Here is a 27034-nt window from a genome sequence, read left to right as displayed (position 1 = left end):
AGACACAGACAGATAGACGACTACATCCCCAACCCCCACAACTTAGAAGGTAACAATCTGGCTCACAACGCTCCACAGGTCCACTACTTAGGAAACTTAAACTAGTCTGAAAGTTTAGAACTTAGGATATCCTAAATTTGAATTGTAATTCAGTTCCCAAAGCATTGTAATTTATTTCTCAAATTTTTGATATCATACTGTATCTTAATTTTTAACTTTCATTAAAGCTACATGAAAGCTTTTTTCTAACAACATTTTATGGGCAGTAGCTCAGGAGTCACTGGCCCACCTCTAGGTGTTTCTTTTCCTGGTGATAGAGATCCACGAGTTTCTTACACACGTCACACCACTTCTGTCTGTCAACACTTAGGTTCAGAGAAAAGGAAAAAAATTTTAATTTGATAGCAGAAACCAAAGACTTAAAAGACTGAATCAATTGATACTACAGTATTATTTTATACAACAAGCCTAAAGATCATCTTTCATTATCTTGACCATAAATTTTAAAAATTCCAAATTGAGTCAATCATCTTAATAGTCTTTTCAGTCTATTTCAATCACAAAAAAAATGTGTGACAAACTTCTGGAAGAAAATTGTTTCTGAATTCTCAGTAAATGTTTATAGTCCTTCTATCTCTGTGGTGGTTATTCCTGGTTGTCAAGTTAACTACATCTGGAATTAACTAAAGCCCACGTTACTAGGTACAGCTGGGAGGGATTTTTCTTGACTGAATCATTTGAGGTGGGAAGAGCCAACTTAAAATCTGGACCACATCTTCAGGTGGCAGTCAGCATAAAGGGCTTAAAAGAAGAAAGCTGCTCTTGTCTGCTTTCCCTCCACAAGTCCTTTCCTTCATTGGCAGTAGAGCCTACTTCTTTGAAATTCTTGAGTTTGCTAAAGACCATTTGAGACATCCAGCCTCAAGGACCAAAGAATTATTGGATTCATGGACTTTCCACTGTTGGAGCATAGCCTGTCAGCCACTCTAATAAATGTATCTAGATATGTAGATTCATTCTACCACTTTTCTTACTCTAGAGAGGCCTATCTAACACACTTCAATGAATAGAACTATTCTAACCCAAACTTGTAAAGAAACTAGCCTTTCCCCACATATTCCTACCTTTCATAGAGATCCAACAGCTTTTGGTAAACACCAGGTAAATCATCCTTAGCATTTATGTGATTACACTTCTCATACAAACTTGCTAGCCCCTAAAACAGGAAGTGGTAATGATTATTCTTAGCAAAATCTCATACGTCACAAAATTCATTTATTGTGTGAAATAATGTAGTAACATCTACAAATTAGCATAGTTTACAGATGAAATGTGTGTGGAATTAGCCTCTAAGTAAACTAAAGGTGGTAAGGAGACTTTATAGTATATTTAAAAATAATCTACTAGGTAGGAAGTTAAATAGTGACAAACAGTATCTTTGTCACCTAAACCTCTAACTTTTAATTTAGAAAATTTGATTTTGTTCATGAGACAGATTTAAGTACTTATTTTAACACTGGAACCTACATTTTGAAAAATGTAAAACAAGCGCTTGCCCTATATTACAAGAAAGAAACCATGTCTCCATACCTGCCACGCGAGTATCTGCTCTGGCTCTAGTTCAGCAGCTTTCTTATAGGCACCCTGGGCCTGGTCAGGCTGTTCTAGTTCAGCTGCAGCAACACCAATAAAAACCCAGGCATTATAGTTATTTTTCTCTTGTTTTAACACTGTCTGATTAAAAAAATTAAGAGTAAGTCATTACATTTTGGAAACTAGTTAACAAACAACAAAACAATAGTCTGTTATGAACTGGGACACGAGATCTGGCACCAACAGAGCCATCTTAGAATCTAGCCAGGTACTGTAAATGAAAAACTATAAAGGGTTTGGAAAGTGAGGTGTTTTTATGTAAAGTGCCCAAGGGATCTTGATACACACATCAAATGCCTCGCTCACCCACGAGAACAGTAATGCCCAGCCCCTTTCCTGTCTCCACAGCACCTCATCCTACACCAATATTTTATTTTCCATAATAATATTTTCCCATATTAAAGATTAATTCTTCATGGCTCTTATAAGTCAATTCACCCTAATGTCAATATAGCAAGCATGTTCAAATATACAATGGTAGTAAATGTTTAAATAACAGCAGCCATCTAGAACAAAGTATATAGAGATGATGCTTTCAGAAATAAAAGTACCTGCTAAAGTAAAGAGTTTAAGTCGACAATTTATATGTTCTAGAGGAAAAAAAAAAAAAAAAGAACCAGGAGCCTTTCAAGGTTTTTCATATTCTAGGGAAAATCACCTTTCTAAGAGCTGAACCTCTACAGTTGGGCTTATGTGCATTTACACAGCTGCGCAGTCTGTCACCAGTGTACAAGCTGCACTCTATCCAACAATGCTGCCTCCTACAAAACTCAACCAGGTGTCTGCCAAAGTGAAACCTAACACCAGGCCTTGTTTCGCTCATGTTCTGAACACTAAGTACAACTGGTGGCATATAACTGCTTATCAACTGCCACAGCTACATGTCACCTACCAACCACTAATTACTGTCTGACTATAACGATCAGAGCTTCAGTATCTGAGATACATTTTAAAGGAAATAATCACATACAAAAGAAATGTGGTGAAAACAGAAAAGTCTGAGAGAACACAGAGAGAAAAGTACCTAACTCTATGTACACAATCTGGAGCTAGCTTCCCCAAAGGAATACTTATGCCATACTGCAAAGCTCTATGAGACAGAACCACAGCAAATACACTCTGGGGTAGTTTTTCTTTAGTATCAACCAATTCTGGGTTACCACAGATAAGAGACATCTGCCATTGCTTTGTTCTCCACAATAAATTATAAGCTACCTGATGAAATTCATGTAAAATTTTACAAATACCTACAGAAAGATACCCATGCTAAGTAAGGCAACAGGAATATGGGCCAGCCAAATGGCTCAGTGGGCTACCCAGGCTTATGGAATTCAGTTCAGTCCCTGAAACTCAACACAAAGGTAGTGGCTCCACAAAGTTGTTCTCCAATCTCCACATGTGTATGCCCCATACCATGCACACATACATCACACACAGTAATAATAATAATAGTAACAGTAATAACTATGTGGACACACAAGCATATGAGCATTACCAGATAAGCTCCATGCTGGAGGAAATGGTTCCTCTCATCTCACTCCACACATCCTGCATCCTCCATCTGAACAAACTGTTCATCTTTTGTATCAGATTAGTACCATCATGGCTTCATATGTCTACTAATCTCAGTCATGAATATATTTTATGAATAGGTCTCTTACATTCAGAGAGGCTGGTACCTTGGCTGAACATCACAGACAAGCAAATAATAAACCCTGAGGCCACTAAAGAATTAGAATCAAATCAGGTGATGCACACTAAGTATCTCAGCACTCGGGTGGCAGAGGCAGGTGGATCTCTGTGAGGTCAAGGCCAGTCCGGTCTACAAAGAGAGTTCCAAGGGCAGACAGGCCTACACAGAGAGACCCTGTCTCAAAAAAAACAAAACTAAACAAAGCAAAACAAAACAAAAATCCTGCTGTGTACTTAGCCTGTTTGTTACAAACGACCTTACCATGTTACACAGCTTTAATTTTAAATAGCATATTCTTTCACACTCCTGATTCAAAGCGTAATGCATGTTTGTCTATATGTGTGCTATGATAAACATGTGCTGAAAACAGCAGACAGGTCAAAAGTGTCCTTAAACAAATACCCGCCATAAGCACTGGAAGTAACGTGGATGTAAGTAGCAAGCCTGTTGAGGCTGCACTGTCACGTTGGCTTTTCTGAGTGCTCTGGACCAGTGAAGTTCAGTCCCTTGCAAAACTGTTAACGAATGCCTTCCCTTTGTGATGCTTTCTATACTGATCAATAAGGCTTAGCAAAAGCCCTTTGTGAGGCACAAACTCACAAGACATTCAGGCAGGCACAGACTGAGACTCATACATCAGGCAACTCCAGAACTATAAACTACAGACAGATGGGTCACAGGGAGAAGCAAGGAGTCAAAATTGGGCTTGTTCTTGGCCAAAGTACTCGAAGAGGAAATGCTTTGATTTCTTCCTATTAAGTGCGCCAGTGTGCTCTGGTGCCTCTGAGGGAATCTCTAATGTGTCTGACACACCAACCCAACCAATCAGTTATTGTAATGGTCTCATTGTAACAGCTCTGGACCTCAGACTCTCTCCTTTCTACTCCTGTGGCTTCATTCTTCCTTATGATCCATCACTGCCACACCTCCTCCAGCCTCCCACTCCTGCCTCTTTTGCCTCTCTCTCCATCACTCTTAGCATCCATAACTGAACTCCATCAGTCACAGATTTCACTCAACATGAATCTTCCAATCTTCAAATGAGCCCTTATGTCACCAAAAAATAGAAGCCATCATAGAAAAAGGCTCTCATTTTCCCAATGCAAAATCGAGCCTTGTATGTATCTGCACCTATCTTTTTCCTGCTAAAACAGAAAAGGAACTAAAGGCCTCCTCTAATTATCTGGCTGCATCTGTCACCTCTCTAAGGACTTCTTGTCTACCGCCATCCTCTCTCTAGCACAGTCAATATCTTTTTAACAGGAACATTCCCACCAGCAAACAAGAAAGCTTTAGAATCTTGATTCTTCTACCCACTGGTCAAATAGAATTTAGTATGTCAAATACCTTAAAATAATGAAAATGTTGAGTAGGCAAGGTGGCCCAGAGGTAATGGTTCCTGCCATCAAATCTAATGATTTGAGTTCAAGCCCCAGAACCCACAGGATAGAAGGAGAGAAGTGATTCCTACAACTTGTCCTCTGACCTCCACAAGCACAATCCATATAACAGACACATTTTAAAATCTAGTACAAGCATAATAATAGTAACAATAATAATAATGATAACAATGCTCAAGTATAGTGGCATTCCATAATGCAAGGCACTTATGATACTTCTGCCTTTGAAAACAGTGCTTTGATAATTTATCAATCAAGAATATTATGTGCAGCAATAGAAGCCTACCCCACTGAGAAGGAGAGATGAGTCCAACTGTTCTATAGGTTCTATCACTTGACTGAATGTGGACAATAAAAGACTTACACCTACAAACAACCCATAAATTGGTAATATATTTGACTATCCAAGAAACAACTACCCTTTACCTTGCAATGTTTCAAAGCTTCTTTGTACTCTTTGTTTCTGATTGCATCTCTTGCACTTTTTAGAGCAGTCTTCACTTCTTTGCTGGACATTCTATCAAGACAAGAAGCTGTAGTGAATCTACAAGAATATCTCCCTAATGATGAGAGTCTCAGTAAACTTAACCATCTGAAAAAGAAAAATCTAATTCCTTCTCTCTAGAGTATGTTTTCCCTCCTGCTTCACACACAGTTCATTCCCTCGATTCTACAGATTTCTATTCAAATGTCTCCTCACATTGGACCACTCCCTGGACAAGCTTCCTAAGATTTTAATCCTTCCCTCTCCTACTTAAAATCACTAATATCCCCATATGTCCTTCCCTTGCTTTATTTGACTTCCAAGTACTAACACATCTCCTGTACCATACATTCTACATCTCTACTCTATTATGTGCATCCAAATCCCAGCGGAATCTAAGTTCTCTATAAATAGGGTTTTGTCTGTTTTTGTTTTTCTATCTCTAGGACTTAGCCTGACAAATGCAGGTGACCAATAAATACATGTTAAATGCAGATGTATTAGAATTATACTCACTCTCCACACATTTAGCTAAAATACAGATGATCTTATGAACCAAGACCTAGAATATATAGTAATCCCAAGCCAATTTTAAAAGCAAGCTCCCAGAGGCAGGCGGATTTCTGAGTTCAAGGCCAGCCTGGTCTACAAAGTGAGTTCCAGGACAGCCAGGACTACACAGAGAAACCCTGTCTCGAAAAACAAACAAACAAAAAAAAAGCAAGCTCCAATAAAACTCAAGGAGTTCAAGGTCTGTAGAGAGCCGTGAAAGGCAGAGACAGCGCTGGCAATCCGATGCTCTCACAAGTTCTATAATTTACTGCCTTTGTGTAAGGGGAAAGCGCGGAAAGTCACAGCCCATCCCGGGGCATATAGGATTTTATGGGCAATTAACCAACCAGATATGTACACGTCGCTCCAGGGGGTATTTAACCAGGAACCCTGAGTGATAGTCCTCCACACTTCCCAGGGCTCGGGTTCCCATTGCACGGGACATAAGTGTGGAGGGTCTCACAACTGTTTAACTGCCTTAAACGCCTTACTGGTAGAACGGTGGGCTTGATTGGCGAAATAACAGTTGGAAATTTGTTATAACAATATAATAAAGAAGGGGGAGATGTCGGGAGCCGCATTCGCCATTGCGAAATGGCGCCGGCTCCTTGAAGGATCCAAGCTGAATGTGCGCGAAAACTAGTATGTTAATTAGGCGTCACTTAAAGAGCCAATGAAAATTAATATGCTAATTAGGCATCACTTAAAGAGCCAATGAGCATGCGGCACGTCCTCCCAGGGCTCTATATAAGCCGTGGGTTCTGGGGCTTGAGGTCCTTCGCCACTACCATCCAAGAGAGCTGTAACACCATCTAAAAGAGCTGTAACAAGTAAACTGCTGTCAGAAGAATCCTGAGTGTGGCGTTCTCCTTATCAGCGAGGCGGCGCGTCACAAAGGTCAACCTCTGCTATATAGCAAGTTCAAAGCCAACCTTCCCTACGTGAAACTTTATACAGTAATTTAGATTTTTTTTAGTAATTTAAATTTTAAAAATTATTTTAAAAATTTTAAAGATATTTTACTTCATAGGCAAAGTACTTCATTTAATATTAAAGTATATTAATTTAATTTTGACTATAGTAACCCATGTTAATATTTTATAAGTTACCAACTTACTCAAACCAAATGCAATCACAATATCATTTTTTAATCATACAATTCTTAAAAGATAGAAACATTTGCATTTTTTGCTGACTTGACCTCTTTCTAATCTCATCATAAAGATAAAGCAAAGGTAAATACTAAGCAGCTACAGACTTCAGATATTCAGAGTAACAAACTACCACAGTATACTACCACAGTATTCAAATACAGTAAAGGAACAGAGTAACTACTCTCCCACAGTAAGTATACTAAAATATTTCACAAACATGGACACAATCCATTAACACAGTACATGAACACAGTAGATTAATGTTACACTAATATAGTACACAAAACTGTATATGAACACAGTACATTGACACTTTATGCAAACACAATACACTAACACAGTACACTAACACTGTACATACAATACATTAACACAATACACCAACACAGACATTAACAAAATACATTAATGCAGTACTCTAACAATGCACACCAACAAAGTACATTAACACTATACACAAACAGTACATTAATGCAGAATAATAACACTATACACAGACACAGTACACTAACACTATACACTAATATAGTACACTAACACTCTACACAAACACAGTACACTAACACTCTACACAAACACAGTACAGGAACATTTTACATTAACATAATACACTCATGCCATACGCTAACAGTATACACAAATACAGTACACTATTACAATACACTAACAGAGTACACTGATTTAATACACTAATACAACACACTAACATGTAACACTAATACAGAACACTAACATATTACACTAATATAATATACTAACATACTACACTAATGCACTACATTAACACAGTATACACTAACATGCTACATTGATGCAGTGCACTAACATGGTATACTAACACAGTATACTAAAACAATACACTAACAGAATACTACCCGTATATTCTATTCAAACTGAAATGCACAAGAATGAAACAAAAGAAATCTATGAAGTTAGAGAATTGAAGATAAGGTTGTTTTAACTTAAGAAAGCTAACATTCAGTATAACATAAAAATTATGACACTATAAAATCGGTTTATCTGTGATACATTCAGATTTCCCAAATATAATGTAACATATTGCTATAATAATTACTTAATTACATGTCGCATTATATCATCTTTGAATGACTACCTTACCTGAAAGTATCTTGATAGTGATTTAGAGGTGAACTAGAGAAAAAAATGCTTTTAGTTTACGAGTCTTGATGACAGCAGTTAACAAAGTTTAGCACTGATTTCACACTTTCCTTAAGCCACGACCCTTCTGCAAGGTAACCTGTAGACTAAAAAAAAAAAATTAGTGAGGATAACTGACTCAGATAAACAGATAGATCCAAGTAAAAATTAAAATAAAGGCCTTGGGTAGAAACATAAACAAGAAAGAAACAACAGAAAATCTCCACATGGGCTCTAAGCTCTCCAATGCGAGACAAAATACAAAAGGCCCTGTTTCTGTGAAGAATATAATCTAAATTAGGAGAAACATCTACGACTTCATATGAACCCTGAGAGAACCAAATGCCAGACTAACGGTGAAACAGGCAGGTACAGTAGGAGTTTAGAGAAGACACACTGTGTGAGGTGTTAAATAACTACTAAGAGAAGACAGGCTGCAACAATAGAGAAGAAAGAGCATCAATCCAGTCAGAGACATTGCATAAGGAGAAAGGAGAGAACAGGAGAACAAAAAAAGGAAGCAAAACAGAATGAGAAAATCACACTTAATAGACCACAGTAGATACACCAAATATCAGAAGCACCCTTTCTCCTGATAACAGCTGCTGTATTCAGTACCTTCCATATCTACCCACTTCCAAATGTAATTCTTTACACTGCAATGGAATCACCTATTCTCTTTCCGTTCCTTCTTTACTTAGCCATAGGATGCAGGCTCTCAGGTACTCCTTTCTTCTAACACATATGTACATGAATGCATATGTGTGCATGCATGTAAGTTTCAAACATAAAGTAATTTGTTCCTGAGAGTAACTATTTTTAAATAGGACAGGAAGAGGCCCATTAACTATTTTTTTTAAAAATAAACATTAGAAAGCTGATGGCCTGTGATTTAGCACACTGCTCCCCTCTTACCTGTCATCACGCCTGCATCTTCCTCCTGAACTGAATGGCAAGTTGTTCCTTATCCATTTTTCACCTAAATTGAGTAAGCACAAGCAGGAGATAGTGATATCCAACACACAAAGCTTTCCACATATTTTTTAAAATTAGATTCACCATGACCATAATTTAAAACATGAAAAATCAATCTATATGATTTTCAGTCTTTCATCTTTCAGAGAGCCACTAATCTTCATCTACAAATTTCTGAACTGGTTTATATCAAGACTTAAGCTGTTCCAATCATGTCTCCTTTTTACTTGCAAAATGTTACACAACCCTGAGTACAGAGGCATAGAAACAAAGGTGGGGAGGGAGTGGGAATTTTTGGTAGAAGAGGATCCTCACCATCAGTTACCCCCCCACACACACACTTCAATTAGCCTTCGATTTCCAAGGCATGAGTCTGTGAGTCCGAGTGTTTAGATTCACTTCTGATTTCAATCGCTAAGCGGCTACTTCATGTGTGTTTGTTTGTCTACTGTGTTCCTTGTGGTATTTGGTTTCTATCTGTACTGGACTTTGACAGATGCTATGGGACAGACTGATTCTCACCCTCTCATTTTAAGGAAGTTAGGGCCAGAGCTCACAACCTCTCGGTAGATGTGAGGAAAGGGAAAATGACCACTTACTGAAGCTTGAGGTGGCAAACTTTTGATGTCGGATGGCCACCAGACAGGGCCATTTCATCTCCCCATTATGTCAGCAGTGCCATCAGCTTTTGGGTTGGGAGGGGGACTTGTACAGGGCATGAGAAGTAGATGCACCGTGTCCCTTGACACTAGGCTGAAGAGATGGCTCAGAGGTTAAAAGCACTGACTTGTCTCCCAGAGGTACTGAGTTCAATTCCCAGCAATCACTTGGTGACTCCCTTTTTTTCTCAGGACAGACTCTGTGTTTTATGGCTCACACAGGCTTATCTCCCTTCCCCTCCCCCTCTGCTGAGTGCAGTGCACACTGGCATCCAGGGACCTTAGAAGCCCTAACCAGGGAGGTGAGTTCCCAGGGCTCTAAGCCTGGACAGACTGGACAGGAGAGGCCTCAAGTGGGCAGATGTATCTCACCAGAGCTTGGAACAGACTCCTGGTCACTTATTTTATTCAGTAAATGCCTACCCTTCTTGCCAGGAGAAGTGCTCGCTCCCTATCTGAACAAATGTGGTCTCTGAGTTGTAAAGAGCATCTTCACTGACACTATCCTGCGACACTCAGCCCACTGAGAAGCAACAACCACTCCCTTCCATGTTTCTTGGGCACTCAGTGCAGTCACCTATCCAAAGCTCTTAAAGGTTCCCTTCACCACAGACAGAAGCCAAGAAACTGGCTCCATGGGGAACCCACTCAGAATGGGACTTCAACATGAAGGAAGATAGATAGCATCTCCAGACTCACCACCAGGCTCTTTCAGCAGGTCTCAAGAGTAATTTGGCCAACGTTTAGATATGATATTAGACAAGAAACTGATAAAAGTCCAATGGCATTTCTTAAATGGGTCATGAAGGCTATATGTGTAAGGCTATGTAAGGCTATACACAAATGGACCCTGAGAAAACAGAGAGTTCTAGCATGGTAGCCCTGGCTTTCCTAGTTAGTTAGCGCTGGACATTAAGAAGTTACAGAGACATAAAAGATTTAAAAAAAAAAAAAGTCATTGAGGGATCTAATGGAAGTTACAGACACACACACACACACACACAGAGAGAGAGAGAGAGAGAGAGAGAGAGAGAGAGAGAGAGAGAGAGAGAGAGAAACAGAAAAGTACAGATTAAGACAGGAAAGATATTAAATAGAGATTTAGCTAGATTCTAGCCAACAAAGCCTCAGATCCAAGAGAAAAGAAATGCCAATCTTCAACAGATTGGAGGAAGAGTAGCTAAAGGGGTCTTGACCCAAACTCTAGGACCATGGAAGCGGCTGGAAACTTATGTATCAAAGAAACTGGACCCAATGACAACAGGACACCTTGCCTATATATTATTGTAGTCACAAGACTGTTGGTTAAAGATGCAGATAAATTAACTTTGGAACAGAAGGGGATCATGATTACCCCCATGCAATTGAAGGGGTACTCAAGCAGCCTTCTGATTGAGGCTCAGTAGTGTTCACATGATTCATTATCAGACTTTACTAATCAACCCTGGCTGAGTCCTTTTCCAGTCGCCTGTTTCCCTGAACCCTGCAACTCTCCTACCCCATCCTGACTTATACTGTCCACTCCATCAATGTGGTGAGGTTCTGGCCCAGGTACACAGTACCCAGCCTGTCTTGAGGGACTCTCCTCTGTTGAAGGCAGAGCAGACCTGGTTCACGGACAGAGCAGCTTCATCCATGCGGGTCAGAGGAAAGCAGGGCAGTGGTGACTACAGAAACGGAGGTAATCCAGACTCAGTCTCTTCCTCCAGGCACTTCAGCTCAAAGGGCCAAGCTAGTAACATTAACACAGGCCCTCGTCATGGATAAAGGACTGGCTGTTAACATCTATATATACAGCCAGCCAGCCAGCCAACCAGCCAGCCAGCCAGCCAACCAGCCAGCCAGCCAGATATGTATTTTCAACTGCTTATGTGCGTAGAGCCATTTACCAAAAACAAGAGCTCCTAACAGCAGAAGAACTGTCAAAAAATAAAGAGGAAATTGTACAGTGTCTTAAAGCCCTCTGGCTACTGAAAAAAAAAAAAAGAGAGAGAGAGATAATTATTCATTGCCCAGGGTACCAAAAAGAAACAGTACCAATGGCTAGGCTAGAGGTAACAACCTGGCTGACAAGGCTGCTAAGGAGATAGCCTTACAGGAAACAGCCATTTCTAGACTGGCCACTGTTCTACCTGAACCACCCAGAACAACTGATACACACAGAAGAAAAAATTAAATGGGCTAATGGAGATCAACTAAAGGTAAGCTAGCATTACCTACCTCTTCAACAAGAACCATTCTCAGGAAGATCCACAGAGTCACATGGGAGTGAGATGAATGGCAGATGCAGTCGAGACAATCTAAGGTGACTTTCAAAGACATACAGGGCACTCTTGAGGATACAGTGACAAGCTATAAAGCTTGCCAACTGACCAATACTCCCAGCAACCCCAAACATCCAGGTTCCTGACTGTGAGATAAGAGGCTGGAGGCCTAGTGGGAAAGTTAATTTTACAGAGGTCAAGTGGAGAAGATATGGCTACAAGTATCTGCTAGTATTTGTGGTCACATTCTCCAGATAGACAGAGGAATTCCCAACTAAGGCTGAGACAACAAAGGTAGTGGCCAAGAAACTGCTGGAGGATATCTTACCCAGATACAGATTTCCTCATTTGATAGGGTCAGACAATGGAACAACATTTGTGTCCAAGGTAAGTCAGGATGTAGCAAAATTCATGGGGGCAGACTGAAAATTACATTATTTATACATACTGACCCCAAAGTTCAGGGCAGGTAAAAAAAAAAAATAGATAAAATGTTAAAAGAGACTTAATAAATTACCCTTGGACACTGGTGGGGACTGGATGATGCTCCTTCTCTTTGCCTTATATCAGGTAAGGAATTCTCCTTGTCAGATAAGACCCTTTGATTGTATATGGTAGCCCAGCCACCACTGTACCCAGCCTACAGTTGGCAGCCACTGCAGAACTAGAACATGATGATTTCATATTGAAAGTCAGAGCTACCCAATGGTCTAAATTATGTGCCCTCTATAAAGCAGGCCTGGTTCCAGAACCGCACAAATCAAGGAGAATGGGTCTCTGTGAGATTTCGCCAAGGCATGTTTAAACCCAGGTAAAAAGGACCTTACATCACCCTGTGTCACCCACCAAATGCCATCAAAATAGATAAAATCACTACCTGGGTACACTACATTCATGCCAGACCTGCCATTTCACTCTCCCCAAAAGACTACCTGACTCCAGCTGTACTGAAATAGAGGGTTCAAAAGGACAGCAATCCCCTCAAGATAATGTTGACTCAGTCTAAGTCCTGAGTCTGTTGTCCAGCTAACTATATGTACTGTGTGTATTACATCACCCCCTTTATGAAGACATTGGGTTAAGAACTGAATATGATGTTTCTGAAAGGGACTCTACCTGTAGATGGTCACAAAAAAGTCCAGCTCTAGCCTTCCAGACTATATCCGGACAGGTATCTGACTGGAAAAGTCCCCTCATCACATCACCGCCTCTGCAATCACGTCATTCCCATAGTGCATTCCAAATGGATTGTTCTCACAGAACAGGCACAGTGGGCCTGTTCAACAGCACTGGTCCCTTGCATGAATGGGGCGCTTCTTAATTCTTCTACTCCAGATGGGTTCTATATTTTGGTTCAATTAGTGCCCCACATAACCTATTATTCAGAGAAAATGGTATTGAGAGCCTTAGTAAGACAAACTGAGAGAGACCTTATGAGATAAAAGAGAAAACTTATCTCTTTGACTTTAACACTAATTCTAGGGGCAGGGCTAGCCGGGGCCAGCACTGGGATAGCTGTGCTAACATTACAGGAAAAAAGTTATAACAGTTTAAAGACAGACATAGATGAAGACATCTAACAATGTAGATTCTCTTGCTGAAGTGGTGTTTATAAAAGAGGCAGAGATTAGACTTAGTCTTCCTACAACAAGGAGGGCTACATGGCACCTTACATGAGAAATGATGCTTTTATGATAGCCATTGTAGTCATCCATAAGTCATCAACTAAGGTCAGGGAAAGCCTGGACAGGTGCCAGAGAAAATTAAAAAAAAGATCTAAAAGTTGATACCTTTCTCTGTTTGATTCCTTCTTTTTTTTTTGACCAGGCTGGCCTCGAACTCAGAAATCCACCTGCCTCTGCCTCCCAAGTGCTGGGATTAAGGTAGCGAGCGCCACCACCGCCCGGCTGGTTAACAACTCTTATTTCCACCTTCATGAGACCACTAGTTATTCTTTTACTTCTCCTTGCCTTTACATCATGTATCATAAACAAGCTTTTACAATATATTAAAAGGCTGGGGATGACTCAATTAATGATAATGAGATCTCACTATCAACAAATTAACACAAATAATCCGGACCTCAGGGAGCCCAAGATTGGCCTCCAAAGCAACTAGTAGATGGGGAAATGAAGGAACTGAGGTAGCAGAATAAACTTCATTTTGTTCTCAAGACTCCATTCTAAGTTAACTTGCCATTAGAGAGGCATGGCCAATGAAGAGTCAAAAAAACAACAAGACAGATTCCATTTGTCCTCCAAACTCTATTTTAAAGCTGTTGTCTTTGGAGAAAGCTACTGTCTAGAAAGCTACTGTCTGCTGTCTTTGAAATGATATGGCCCCTACCCTTGGACTCTGGGAAGAAACCAGCATTCCTTTACCCTCTCATGTAATGGCAAAGCTTAGAAACCCCCGCCTGCAGTTTTCTTTTCCTTTATAAACCCCCTTCACCTAGAGCTGGGGGTCACTCTCCTTCCTGTTCTATCAGGACGGTTTGAAGCCCAAGCTCTAGCTTAAATAGAAACTTCTACGTGCTTATATCGGAGTTGTGGTCCCTGGTGGTCTCTTGCGGGGGCGGGGGGGAGGAGTGTCTTATGAACTGGGCATAACAACAACTTTCAGAATTTTCAAAATCACTATTTTGATTTTAGAATGTCAATGATAAAAACACTCCTTCCCATCCAAACACAGCAGACAGTGGCAGAAGTAACAATAAGGGTCATTTCAGAAGTGTTGGAAATCCTGTCCTCATCCCAAACTCAAAATAATATGGTTACCTAAACAAGACCTGAGAATGACAGTGCCAGCTGAAATCCCAATATGGATGCTGCAAACCTCAAAAAGCTCCAGCTCTAGATGAGGAGCTACAGGCAATTAATGATTCCTAAGAGAGATTTGAGAACACTAACTGGTTATCCAATACCTAAAACATATACATAGGAGCAACAATAAATTGACTCAGCAGGTTGTGTTTATATATTCATTTCTGTATGTGTGTACATGTGTGTGTATAACATGTGTGTTTCTTTTTTTAGAAAGAAATTATGAATTTGAGAGGAGCTAGCTGTAGGAAAGCATGCAAAGCACCAGAAAGATTTGGGAAAATGATGTAAATACACTACACACAATTTTTTAATAAAAAAATAAACTCGACCCATCTGCAGCCTCATTCCTTGTTCTCTGAGGAGGTGATCTTATCTCTTTTAACTTACAACTATCATCAACCCTGAGTATATCCTCTTCAAATCAGCTATTACACAAGTACTGATCATAAAGCTTGAGGTACTCCTGGGCTACTCAACAAAAACATATGAGAATTTTTAATTGTTCTATGGACATGTGTGCTCCTTCCCAACTAAGTATCCAAACGCAAGGCCCATATTATTTGTAGCCCCTTGTGTAATCCGTCTCTGCTGGCTAGTTTTATGACAACTTGACTGAAGCTAAAGTCATCTGAGAGGAGGGAACCTCAAATGCCTCCATAAGACTGGGTTGCAGGCAAGCTTGTTGAGTATTTCTTAATTAGTGATTGATGGGGGAAAGCCCAATCCATAGTAGGTAGCACAACACCTGGGCTGGTGGAACGAGGTTTTGTAGAAAGCAGGCTGAGCAAGCCATGGGAAGCAAGCCAGTAAGTAGCACTCCTCCCAGACCTGCATCAGCTCCTGCCTCCAGGTTCTAGCCTTGTTTGAGTTCCAGCCCTGACTTCCTTTGATGATGAAATGTGATGTGGAAGTGTAAGCCAAATAAACCCTTTCCTCCCCAGGTTGCTTTGGTCATGGTGTTTCATCACAGTACTAGTGACTCTTAACTATGACACAATCCTGTTGAGTAGTACACATAAAATACATGACTTAAGATCGAGCTTCCAAAGTCTAGATCAGAAAAAAGCATTTGTCAATACTCACGTTACTCTTTTGGAGAGCCCTCCAGTATTCTAACTGTGTATCCTTGTTTCTCCCAACTATTCAGCCTGCTTACTCTTACTTCTGCCTAGTCTCATGTTACTCATAACAAGGACAAGTTGAAGTGTTAAGCATACAACCTGCCCCATATCAAATTCACACCAGTCCTATCCTGTAACATTCCTGACCTATATCAGCATTTCCAAAAACATATTCCAAGAAACATGCTTAAAGGCATTTACTACATGGTGCAGGAAATTTGTGGCTACCAAACAGATCTCAGTGTCCCATCACAGTGTATACTGGAATCTTAAAGCCCCTGGAAAATCTAAATACCTCAAAACAACTGAATGCAGAAACCCTAAACTCTGTCATCACAGAACACTCAGCTCAGTGAAAGCAAGATGACATTTTGAAAACACTAGCATGGTCCAGAAAATAGATTTGGATATTACTGCTTTTGGGAGGGGATGGGGATTATAGGGGTATATTATTATTATTAGTATTCAACTATTACCCATACTTTTTAATGCCTTTTCTAGTCTTAGACTTTTACAAGTATGTATATCTATGTGTTTCCCAAAACTGACTGGAAGTTCTTTGGGAAATTCTGTTACTTTGGATATTAAAAGCCCTGCAGAGGACCATAAGCTAGATCCAGACTGTTCAACTGAACACTTCTCTAACTTCTTAAGAATAGAATATTTTTTCTAAAGCAACCTGTTCCTAACATGGAAATCACTAGCTGATGATATAAACCTAGGCATACAGAGATCTGAGCCTGTTATGGGATAATTGTGTCCTGCTGTGTTATATAGAAATTTCTTTCAAATTAAAACATCCCATCCTGGTGGCAGGCTGCTTAAGACTCAAAAAATAAAGTTTATAAGGCTCAAGAAATAAACAACCCACAAATCTCAGAAAGAACCTGAAACTGACATTTACAAGGTTCCTCTCCCAAGGTAAATAAGCAGTAACAAAATGAAGAGCAGGATACTCTGCAAGTGGATGAGCTATTAACAGGTTATATAGGGAGCTTCAAGAACAGTCTTCATGAATCATCACCCATGTTGCAATGGCTTCTCAGTGATGCAGCTAACTTTGAGTCATCCATATTCCTAAGTAACCCCACACCCATGCTCCATAAGTAAGTCCAAAAAGCTCATTAGTTCAGCTTGCTTGTTCATGTTTCCACAAGAAAAGTTTTTAAAACACCCCAAAATTCATATATCATACATCAAAGAACTTCAGAATACAACAGTATTTGCAAAGCACAAAGGCAATGAAGACAAATGAGGTTACGTAAGAAGAGCCCAATCCAATCTGGCATACTTAATAGAAGAAATCTGAACATACCGAGATGCAAAAACACAAAGGACAGATCAGGTGGCATACAGTGAGAAGTTGACCATCTACAAGACAATAACACTGGCCTCAGAAGAAACCATACTTAACAATTCTTTCATTTTTTACTTCTAAACTCAAGAATTATGAGAAAATAGATTTCTGTTGTGGTATTTTATTATATCAGCCCTTGTGAACTAAACCACAGCCCCTAACCTGAATACTAATTAACCACATGAACACAGGCACACATAAAAAGATCCTTTGCTCAGAGAGTAACTTGGTGATTAACAAAAATGTCTATGTTCAGAATGCATAAAACAATGAAGAGATGCTGCTGGGGCCTGGCAGCCCATGCCCTGAATCCCAGCACCTGGGAGGCAGTAGCAGGTAGAGTCTTTGTGAGTTCAAGGCCAGTCTGATCTACAAAGTGAGTTCCAGGATAACCAGGGTTTGTTACATTGAGAAACTCTTTGTCTCGAAAAACCAAAAATGGAAAAAGAAAAATTAAGATGTACAACATTTCTTTTACCCATTCTTTAGTTGAGGGACATCTGGGTTGTTTCCAGTTACTGGCTACTATAAATAAAGCTGCTATGAACATAGAAAAACATGTGTCCTTGTGGGATGGGGGACCATTGTTTGATTATATACCCGGGAGTGGTATAGCTGGGTCTTGAGGTAGAACTATGCACAATTTTTATCAATTTTTGGAAAATTGATTTCCAAAGTGATTGTACAAGTTTGTACTCCCATCAGCAACCACATCCCCTTGTGCTATGCATCCTTCACCAACAAGTGCTGTCACTCAAGGGTTTCATCTTAGCCATTCTGATGGGTATAAGACGGAATTTTAGAGTTGTTTTGATTTGGATTTCCTGAAAACTAAGGATGTTGAACATATCTTTAAGTATTCCTCAGCCATTAGAAATTCCTCTGTTGAGACCCACAGTTTGTCCTGCCTCACACTTTGTCCTGCCTACCAGATGTGCAGAAGTAAAGATAAAGCAGAAATTGAGGGAATGACCACAAAATGACTGATCCAGATATACACCATGAGAGAGAGACCACCCCTGACACTATTAATGATATTCTGCTACACTTGCAAACAGGAGCCTAGCACAACTGTCATCAGAGGGGCTTCATCACCCAGCAACTGATGAAAACAGATGCAGAGACTCACAGCCAAAGAGAAGGCAGAGCTCATAGAATCCTGTGGAAGAGGGGGAGAAAGGATTGTAGGAGTCAGAGGGGTCAAGGACACAGGAAAACCTACAGAATCAATTAACCTGGGCCCATAAGGGGCTGACAGAGACTGAACCACCAACCAAAGAGCATGCATGGGACAGACCCAGGTCCTTAGCACATATGTAACAGTTGTTCAGCTTGGTCTTGGTGTGGTAGTCCTAACAGTAGGAGCAGGGGCTATCTCTTACTCTGTGGCCTGCCTGTGGATCCCTTTCCCCTAACTGGGCTGCCTCATCTAGCCTCAATAGGAGAAGATGGACCTAGTCCTGCTGCAATCCGATATACCAAGGTCTGCTGATAATCATGGGAGGTCTCCTCTTTTCTGATGTTGAAGCAAGGGTGGGGAGAGTCGAGAGGAGAGGAGGGAGGGGAAGCTGCAGTAGAGATGTACAGTAAAATAATTAATTAGTTAATGAATTAAACTAAAAAGGTTAAGATTCCAGGAAAACAAAACAGTAAAGCAACCTGCAGTAAAGTGATAAGTAGCAGATGACTAGTTAGTAAGCCTGAGAAGACCACTCTTGGAGAGGAAATGGGAAGATGGCTTTTACCCATGCAGAAGCGATGTATAATGAATTAATGAGTGGCTAAACGTGGAAGACTGACTTCAGCTCAAAATCAGAACTTTTAATACTTAAACCTCCACAAGTGTAGAACACGCTGATCAAGGTAAGGTTTCCCACCAGGGAAGATGAAGTATGGGCTGGACAAGCCAGCAGGCAGGACCATTATAGGTCCGTCTTAATGTCAGACGAAAAGTACTAGAAACCTCTTCGGTTATAGCAGCACTTTGAAACTGGGTCCCTTAAATACCTGTTTCACCAACCCACTGCAGCACCTGCTGTCACTGACACATCGATTACAGAAAGAAGAAAAGGGTGTGCTTCTGCCCTCAGAACAAGGGCCTGCAGAAACAAAGCCTTCAAGAATGATTAGTGTTCAAAGAATCATGACTATGCAAAAAAGAAAACCAAAGTAATTTTTACAAAACTAAGCGCCAGTTGATATTGTTTCTGTAAAGTATGTTCTACATTCCAAATTAAGTAAACACAATTCTGGGGAGTGTGCCTCGTTTAGGAGGCAATCTACTTAGATAAGCTTTCTCACCCTTGAGAAGGTATTTAACCTCCCTGTCTGTTTTCCCATCTGCAAAGTAGTGCAAATGAAGACTACAGAGTGTACTCCACATAAAAGCACGCTACACAGTAAATATATAGTAAAGCTTAACACAACACTCAGGACATACTGCATTACATGTGAAAGATATTTTCTTCATTACAATCAATCTGTACAAAACGCTGCCAGATATGGGAGTGGAGATTTTAAATAAATAGCATTACTCCTCCTTTTCCTGTCAGAAAATCAAAACAAGTAGTGTAATGTACAATTATATACCTGAAACTTATCAGTGAAGAATTTGACTTGGAGATAGAAATGTGCTTCTTTCAGAATTCTCCAAAGGAATCTAGAAATCAAAAAAGGAACAGCTGATTATTCTATACCCAACAATGTTACTCCAAGCATACGTCAATTAACCGCACACTTCACACAGCCCACATCTGTTCCTTTTAGAACTGGTTCCCTCCTCCTCCCCCCATCCCTTTTGCTACTCCAAAGACAAAGAATAGCTAAGTAATAGCTAAGTAATATTTCCGTATCTGGAACCTGAAACTTATTAGGCCCGCTCTTCACCCCATACGAGCACAATCCTTACAGCCCGGTAAAAAGAGGGAATACGATGAGGCAGACTGCATGACTAGGGTCCCGAAGTGCCGCAGAGATCCAAACCACTATCCAGACCACACCTGGGGTGACCCAGCCTAAGGTCCCATAGGGGCACAGCCCCATCCAATTTAAGTGACAGAATCACTGCCACCTCATCACCGCCAAGTTCACTATGTCAGCGAACATTCATTCAGGCCCGCACAAAAGGACGACAACCCTTAACAACGCGCCCATGCCCAATCCTTTCTCCCCCTAAATACTACTTCAACTGCCTTTAGATTTCGACTTCTGCCAAAACCGAAAGCAATGAGAACCGACCTGGGCATATGGGACTACCACAAAGTACAAGTCTGAACAACGCATGCGCACTTCCCCAGGCATCGCTTGAGTGAGAGGAACTGGCAGAGCTATCATTAGCTCGAAATTTGATTAAAACGGTCTTTACATGGGCTGAGGGCGATTCCTTTTCTGCGCATGCGCTTGCTCTTGGCCTGATGGGAGTTGTAGTTTCTCGGTACGACTCCTATTTACTTCAGTATTTGGAACCCAAACTACTAGTTTTAGAGTCCGGTCTCAGCTCATAACTGGAGAGTAGGCCACAGGAGACCCGCTCAGCGGCCGCTTCTGAATGCCCAGGCCAGCGATGCTGCTGCTGTTGGTGTCAGTGGTCGCAGCGTTGGCGCTCGCGGCACCGGCCCCAGGAACACTGAAGAAAAGGCTGCCAGTAGCCCAGGCACCCAACGTGGTGCTGGTCGCCAGTGACTCCTTCGTAAGTACCCAGAGGACCCGGCGCAGACACTGCTCACAGCCTATGGAGAAACGTCACAGGGAACAGGACCCTGGGGTTGAGAGGTTCTGCATGCGCACAGCTGCAGCACACGTGTGCACGCTAGTAAAGAAGTAGTAAGAAGCCGGTCTCTAACTCGTGGGCTCTAGCAGTCCTTCTGTCTCAACCTCACCAGTAGAGAGTACACCCGTTCACCACCGGAACAAGTTAAGCATTTTTGCCATTATTAATATTTAGCCAATATCCAGGTTCAATTCAGTTTGAAGGAAAACTCATTGTGCACTTCCATAAAACTGTATTCGTTTTCCAGAGTCACATGTCAGTCGCCTACATTTACAAAACTTAATGCTTGATTGAGAAATGAAGGAAATTTAACTTTATTCTCTAGACCAGCAATTCTCAACCTGTGGGTCTCGATCCCTTGGGAGGGGTCTTGTGATCCTTTTGCAGGAGTCACCTAAGACCGTCGGAAATATCAGATATTTACATTACAGCTCATAACTAACAAAATTACAGTTATGAAGTAGCAACGAAAATAATTTTATGATTGGGGGAGTGTATTAAACTGTTGCAGCATAGAAAGGTTGAGAACCACTGATCTAGACATTTTATAATTGTGTTAGCACTGATTTAAATGTTAGTTGTTATAATTAAATCTACTTTCTTATATATTAAAGAAATTATATATGTATGCATAATCTTAAATTTGAATTAAATTCATATGTAAAGTGAAAGGACCTCGAGTTGGGAGGAAAAAAACATGAAAAAGAAGACTGATTTTTAAAAACTTTTTTTAAAGATTTATTTATTATGTATACAATGTTCAGCCTGCACCAGAAGGGGGCACCAGACCTCATTACAGATGGTTGTGAGCAACCATGTGGTTGCTAGGAATTGAACTCAGGACCTTTGGGAAAGCAGCCAATGCTCTTAACCTCTGAGCCATCTCTACAGCCCTAAAAAAAAAAAAAACAAAAAAAAAAAAAAAACAACCTTTTAATTTCAAAACTTATGGGAAAGCTACAATAACCACAGTAATATTTTCCAGGCAGAACGATAAATATTCAGACCAGTAGAATAGATTTTTAAGAGTCTAGAAATAAAGTTTCGTAAACAAGTAGTGCTAGAAAATTGAATATACACATGGGCAGGAGTAAAGTTGGGTCCTGCCTTCCACCATATGTAAAAAATAACTTAAAGTGGATCAATGATTTAAATGTAAAAGCTAAGGCTATAAAACTCCTTCAAGACAATGGAAGTCTAAAGTTTTATAATCATGGATTAGGCAATTTAAAATGAGCCAAGGATTTGAAAAGACATTCTGCATAGAATATACACAGATAGCCAACAAGCCTATAATAAGAAGCTTAGATTCATTAATCATTAGGGAAATGTAGATCAAACCAATTGATCCCCATAAAGATAGCCAGAATCAAAAGACATAAAAATAGGAGGAAGTTATGTGAGAAGATACGGGGAGAGTCAAGGAATGGGGAGGAGGTAATGTAAATAAACATGTAAATAAATGTAAATATGTAAGTAAATGTGATAAAGTGTGAAACGGTTGTTATTGGCCTGTTATTTCTTACAGTTCTTCAGTACACACACACCATAAATAATAACCAGAGTTAGTGAGAATATGGAGAAATTAGGAGCTACATACACTGCTGTTGAGATGCTTTGTAAAAGAGGTGCAGCCACCTTGGAAAACCATTTGACAGTTTTTACCGTGATTAACTGTAGAGTTACTATGCAATTCAGCAGTTCTAGTCCTAGGTGTATATGTTTGTGTTTGTGCCCAAGAGAAATGAGTCCACACCAGAGCTTCTACATGGCAGTATTGTGCTGGAAGATGAGAAGTGAATGCAACCTGAAGAGCCATGCACTGATAAATGTGTGGGTGTGGAGTATTATTCAGCAATGAAAAAGGAGATCCAAAACTCATGCTCTTACAATGTGGCTGAACCTAGAAAACCTGTCCTCAGAAGGAATGATGACAGACTCTAATTTATATGAATCCATTTATATGAAATGTCCAAAGAAAGCAGCTATGGAGACAGACGGCATGTTAGCACTTGCCTCAGTTTTAAAGGAGTCCAGGCTGAGGCGAAGGGTTCTTCTGAGAATGATGTAAGTGTTCGAAATGACCTTCTGGATACACTAAAAACCTTTGAGTTGCACATTTTTAATACGGGCAACAGTGCACCTTCCCCCTGTACCCCTGCTTCCACGCACAGTGTACTTCCCCCTGCACCCCTGCTTCCACACACAGTGCACCTTCCCTCTGCACCCCTGCTTCCACACACAGTGTACCTCCCCACTGTTTCAGCCACACAGGTCCTCATTTGATGAGGTTTCAGAAGGAAATAGTGGGACAGGAATGTAGACTTCGGAATCTCCCAAGAATGTAACTTGGCTTGGAAGATAAGTCTAAAAGGCACACAATATGTTAAGGCCTTGCCATAGCAGAGAGTCATTTTTTGACTCTTTAATAGGATAGTGCTTTTCCTAGTTAGCTTTAATTGTCAATTTGACATTGCCTAAAGTTATCCCAGAGGAAAGCTTCAATTGAGATATTGCCTAGATCACTAGATCACAGCATGTGTGAGAAATCTTAATTAATATTTCTATTCTTGTGATAAAGCATTGTAACTGAACACATGCTGGGGAGAAGGGTTTGTTTCATCTTTGAAGTGTCAGGTCACACTCCATCCTGGAATGTAAGGCAGGAACTGAAGCAGAAGTCACGAAGGAAGACTCCTTACTGGCTTTGCTCCTTGTGGCTTCCTCAGTTGGCTTTCTTGTACAACCCAGGACCACCTGCCCAGGAGTAGCCCTGCCCACAGTTAGGTGAACCTTCCCACAGCAATCATTAATTAATCCCATAGTAATCAAGAAAATGTCCCACAGGCAATCTGATAGAGGCATTTTCTCATCTGAAGTTCTACTTCCCCCAAATAACTCCAGCTTGTGTCAAGTTAAAAAGGAAGAAGAGGAAGAAGGGGGAGATTGTCTGGATTATTCATTGGTACAGCAGAGCAGGGATGTTGTGGACATCACTATCTCACGGCCTGTCTAAGTTGTTCTGGGCTATATAAGAGCACTAACTAAGCATAAGACTGTGAGTGAGCTAACCAGAAACCAAGCCAGCAAACTGTTTCTCCATGGTGTCTACTCATTAAGATCCTACTTCATTCCTGCCCCAACTTCTCTCAATGATGGACTGTAGCCAGAACTAATAAATCTTTCTTCCAAAAGTTGCTTTGAGTCATGGTTATGTTTGTGACAACAATAAAATCAAACTAGAACAGTGCTTATAATCTAAGCTTTTCCTTTGATCCTCCTTGGCCCAGAATGAAAAGGAACTAAATGCCATGTCATAATTCAGAAACAGAAATTAGAATTTATTGAAATTTATAGCTATATGTGAGATACAGCTCACATGAGATTTGTCTCGCATGCACAAAGCCCTGGGTTCAATTCCCAGCACCACACAAAGAGGGTGTAGTAATGGATTCCTGTGATCCCAACACTCAGGAGGTGGAGTATGGGAATCAGAAGTTCAAGGTCATTGTGGCAGGTCTGAGGCTGCCTGAGATGATGAGACCCTGTTTCAGAGGAAAAGGTATATGTGCATACATATACACAAATACACACAGATAAATCATATAAGTAATCAAATGTAGAGGTTTGAATAGATATGGCCCCCATAGACTCATGTATTTTAAAGTTTGGCCTATGGGGAATAGCACTATTAGGAGATACGGCCTTATTGGAGTAGATGTGGCCATGTTGGAGGAAGTGTGTCACTGTGAGTGTGAGCTTTGAGGTCTGCTATGCTCAAGCTATACCCAGTGTAGAATCCAGTCTCTTCCTGGCAACCTTCAGATCAAGATGTAAAACTCTCAGCTCCATCTCCAACACCATGATATCCTGTATTCTGCCATGCTTCTTACCATGACAATAATGGACTAAATCTCTGAAACTGTCAGCCAATCCAAATTAACTGTTTTCCTTTATAAGAGTTGCCTTGGTCATGGTGTCTCTTCACAGTAATGAAACCCTGAGACATCAAAGTTAATTTGCTACTGGTTTTTTTTTTTTTTTTTTTAATCTCTGCTACAGGGTGTAAGTTTCATGGATATGAAACTATTTTAACTCACCATTGTATTCTTAGATCTTGCAAGGTGCCTGATACATAAACACACAGGTCAAGTATTTAATGTTTATTAATATTATTTTAAAATTATTTCTTCATTCTCCAAAAGAACTTTCCAAGAAGCTCTTTAACTTAATATATGTAAATGGATTTGATCATAATACTTTCAATTTTATTTGAGCACTGGATCCTTAATAACATACCTCTGTAGTTGCTTTTTATTCTTTTCATGATTTTGAATAAACATGCTGAAGTCTTTTGGGTTGTGAATTTTGTGTTTAAAACTAAAGGAAATAATTTTTTTTTGTAGCATAATCAGCAGAGGTTGAATTTCTTTATTTCAGGATGGAAGACTAACGTTTCAACCAGGAAGTCAGGTAGTAAAACTTCCCTTCATTAACTTCATGAGAGCACATGGCACCACCTTCTTAAATGCCTACACTAACTCTCCCATCTGCTGTCCGTCGCGTGCAGGTATGAATGTTCCTTTAATTTGCCTAAAAGTACATTCATGTTCAGAATATCATATGCAAAAACCTATCATAAAGTCCTATTTGATACCTAATAAAAATACAGTGGTGTAATCAGTGTGTTCTGAGATAGATGTTGAATGCTGGGCTCATTTGAGTCTCTAACTTGTGTTTCTGAAGAAAGACTTTTTCTTGCCTGGGATGCTGTCTCGTTCCATTTCATTTTTTCACTAGACTATCAAAGCAGATGAACAGACACCCATAAATCAAAGAGCTCTGTTTCCAAGGGAGTCTTTTAGTGAGGGTTTCAGAAGGATTGGAACTCACACCACAAAGGTGTCAGCAGTCTCTCTGGAAGATCCTTCACAGGAAGAACCTCTATTCATGTTTATCTAAAGTTTTCAAGTTATTTTATATCGTATACTTCATCTCTTTCTCTTCTGTTCCAGTTTACATCTATCACCAAACTGAGTGCTAACCTTATTAACAAATACACATAGCTTTAGTGGTATGCATGTCAATGACCATAAGCCATAAGTTTAGGAAATGAACATTTGCTTTTAAGACTATTGTCTGAAAGTTGCTCTCCTATGCCTCTGTCCATGTGGTCTGTGGTTATCTTTCAGGGACAGTTTGGTTTCTCTATGAGCCATAGAGATCATGAGTAAAAATGTGTTTGCTAATTTCTATACTGTGTTGAGTAGAATGAGCCCTGAGCTAGGGTAAGGTAATTCTGAACCTCAGTGAACCCTGCAATGGAAGTAACCCAGTTTCCCCAACTACAGAATGCTAAGTGTACTAAATCCCCCACAGCAAACATGGTTGTCAATTGCAATAGTAAATGAGAAAGTGGTTAATGAACTCTGAAGTTCTCACAAAAATAGTTTTCCTAGAAAAAGCATATGACAAGGAATGATAGTGATAGAAATGATTATTGTATTCTTACTGTAGTTGGTAATATTCTTCTAATATTTATAAGTAATCCTCCTAATTCCATGAGCATGGTTATTATTAATAGGCCAATTACAGAAGAAAACTAAAACAAAAAGGTTGAATAACATCAGAGAACATACCGGAACTCTCGTTACTGGGATTCATACCCGACCTCTCAGACAGTATTTTCTTAGATCAGAAAAGAGGGGCTTGGAGTATGCTCACTTTCTAAAGTGCTTCCCCCATGGTCATGAGACTTGAGCTTGAGTACCCAGCACCCATGTATTTAAAGCAACAGGAATAAGCTGAGTGTCACAATGCATGCATGTAATGCCACCACTCACAGGCAGAGACAGGAAGGTTCCTGGGGCTTCTGGCCAGCTAAGCCAAACTGCAAGATTCAGTGAACTGGTGGAAGAAAGGAGGGAAGGAGGGAAGGGGGGAGGAAGGGGGGGAGGGAGGGAGGAAGGG

The 27034-nt window shown here is 40.3% G+C and overlaps 2 protein-coding genes across 2 annotated transcripts in view; one reads left to right on the top strand and one right to left on the bottom strand.

Moving 5' to 3' along the window:
- Positions 1-20505, bottom strand: part of Ttc37 (tetratricopeptide repeat domain 37) — a 115092-nt gene extending 94587 nt beyond the window's left edge. The window contains exons 1-8 of the mRNA XM_028760086.1: positions 20478-20505; positions 19885-19954; positions 9010-9073; positions 8056-8201; positions 5173-5263; positions 1591-1734; positions 1125-1216; positions 290-365 (exon numbers count right to left, since the gene is read on the bottom strand). Coding sequence (XP_028615919.1) covers positions 290-365; positions 1125-1216; positions 1591-1734; positions 5173-5262 — 402 coding nt within the window. The 5' untranslated portion in view covers position 5263; positions 8056-8201; positions 9010-9073; positions 19885-19954; positions 20478-20505. The remainder of the gene's footprint in view (positions 1-289; positions 366-1124; positions 1217-1590; positions 1735-5172; positions 5264-8055; positions 8202-9009; positions 9074-19884; positions 19955-20477) is intronic.
- A 281-nt stretch (positions 20506-20786) lies between these two features.
- Arsk (arylsulfatase family member K) overlaps positions 20787-27034 on the top strand; it is a 34991-nt gene continuing 28743 nt past the window's right edge. The window contains 2 exon segments of the mRNA XM_028760210.1: positions 20787-20983; positions 25505-25634. Coding sequence (XP_028616043.1) covers positions 20843-20983; positions 25505-25634 — 271 coding nt within the window. The 5' untranslated portion in view covers positions 20787-20842.

Source organism: Grammomys surdaster, unplaced genomic scaffold (assembly GCF_004785775.1).
Source record: "Grammomys surdaster isolate TR1022 unplaced genomic scaffold, NIH_TR_1.0 126391, whole genome shotgun sequence".
In the NCBI taxonomy this organism is placed as follows: domain Eukaryota; kingdom Metazoa; phylum Chordata; class Mammalia; order Rodentia; family Muridae; genus Grammomys; species Grammomys surdaster.
Note: the sequence above shows the minus strand (reverse complement) of the source record. Positions and strands in the feature narration are given on the sequence as shown.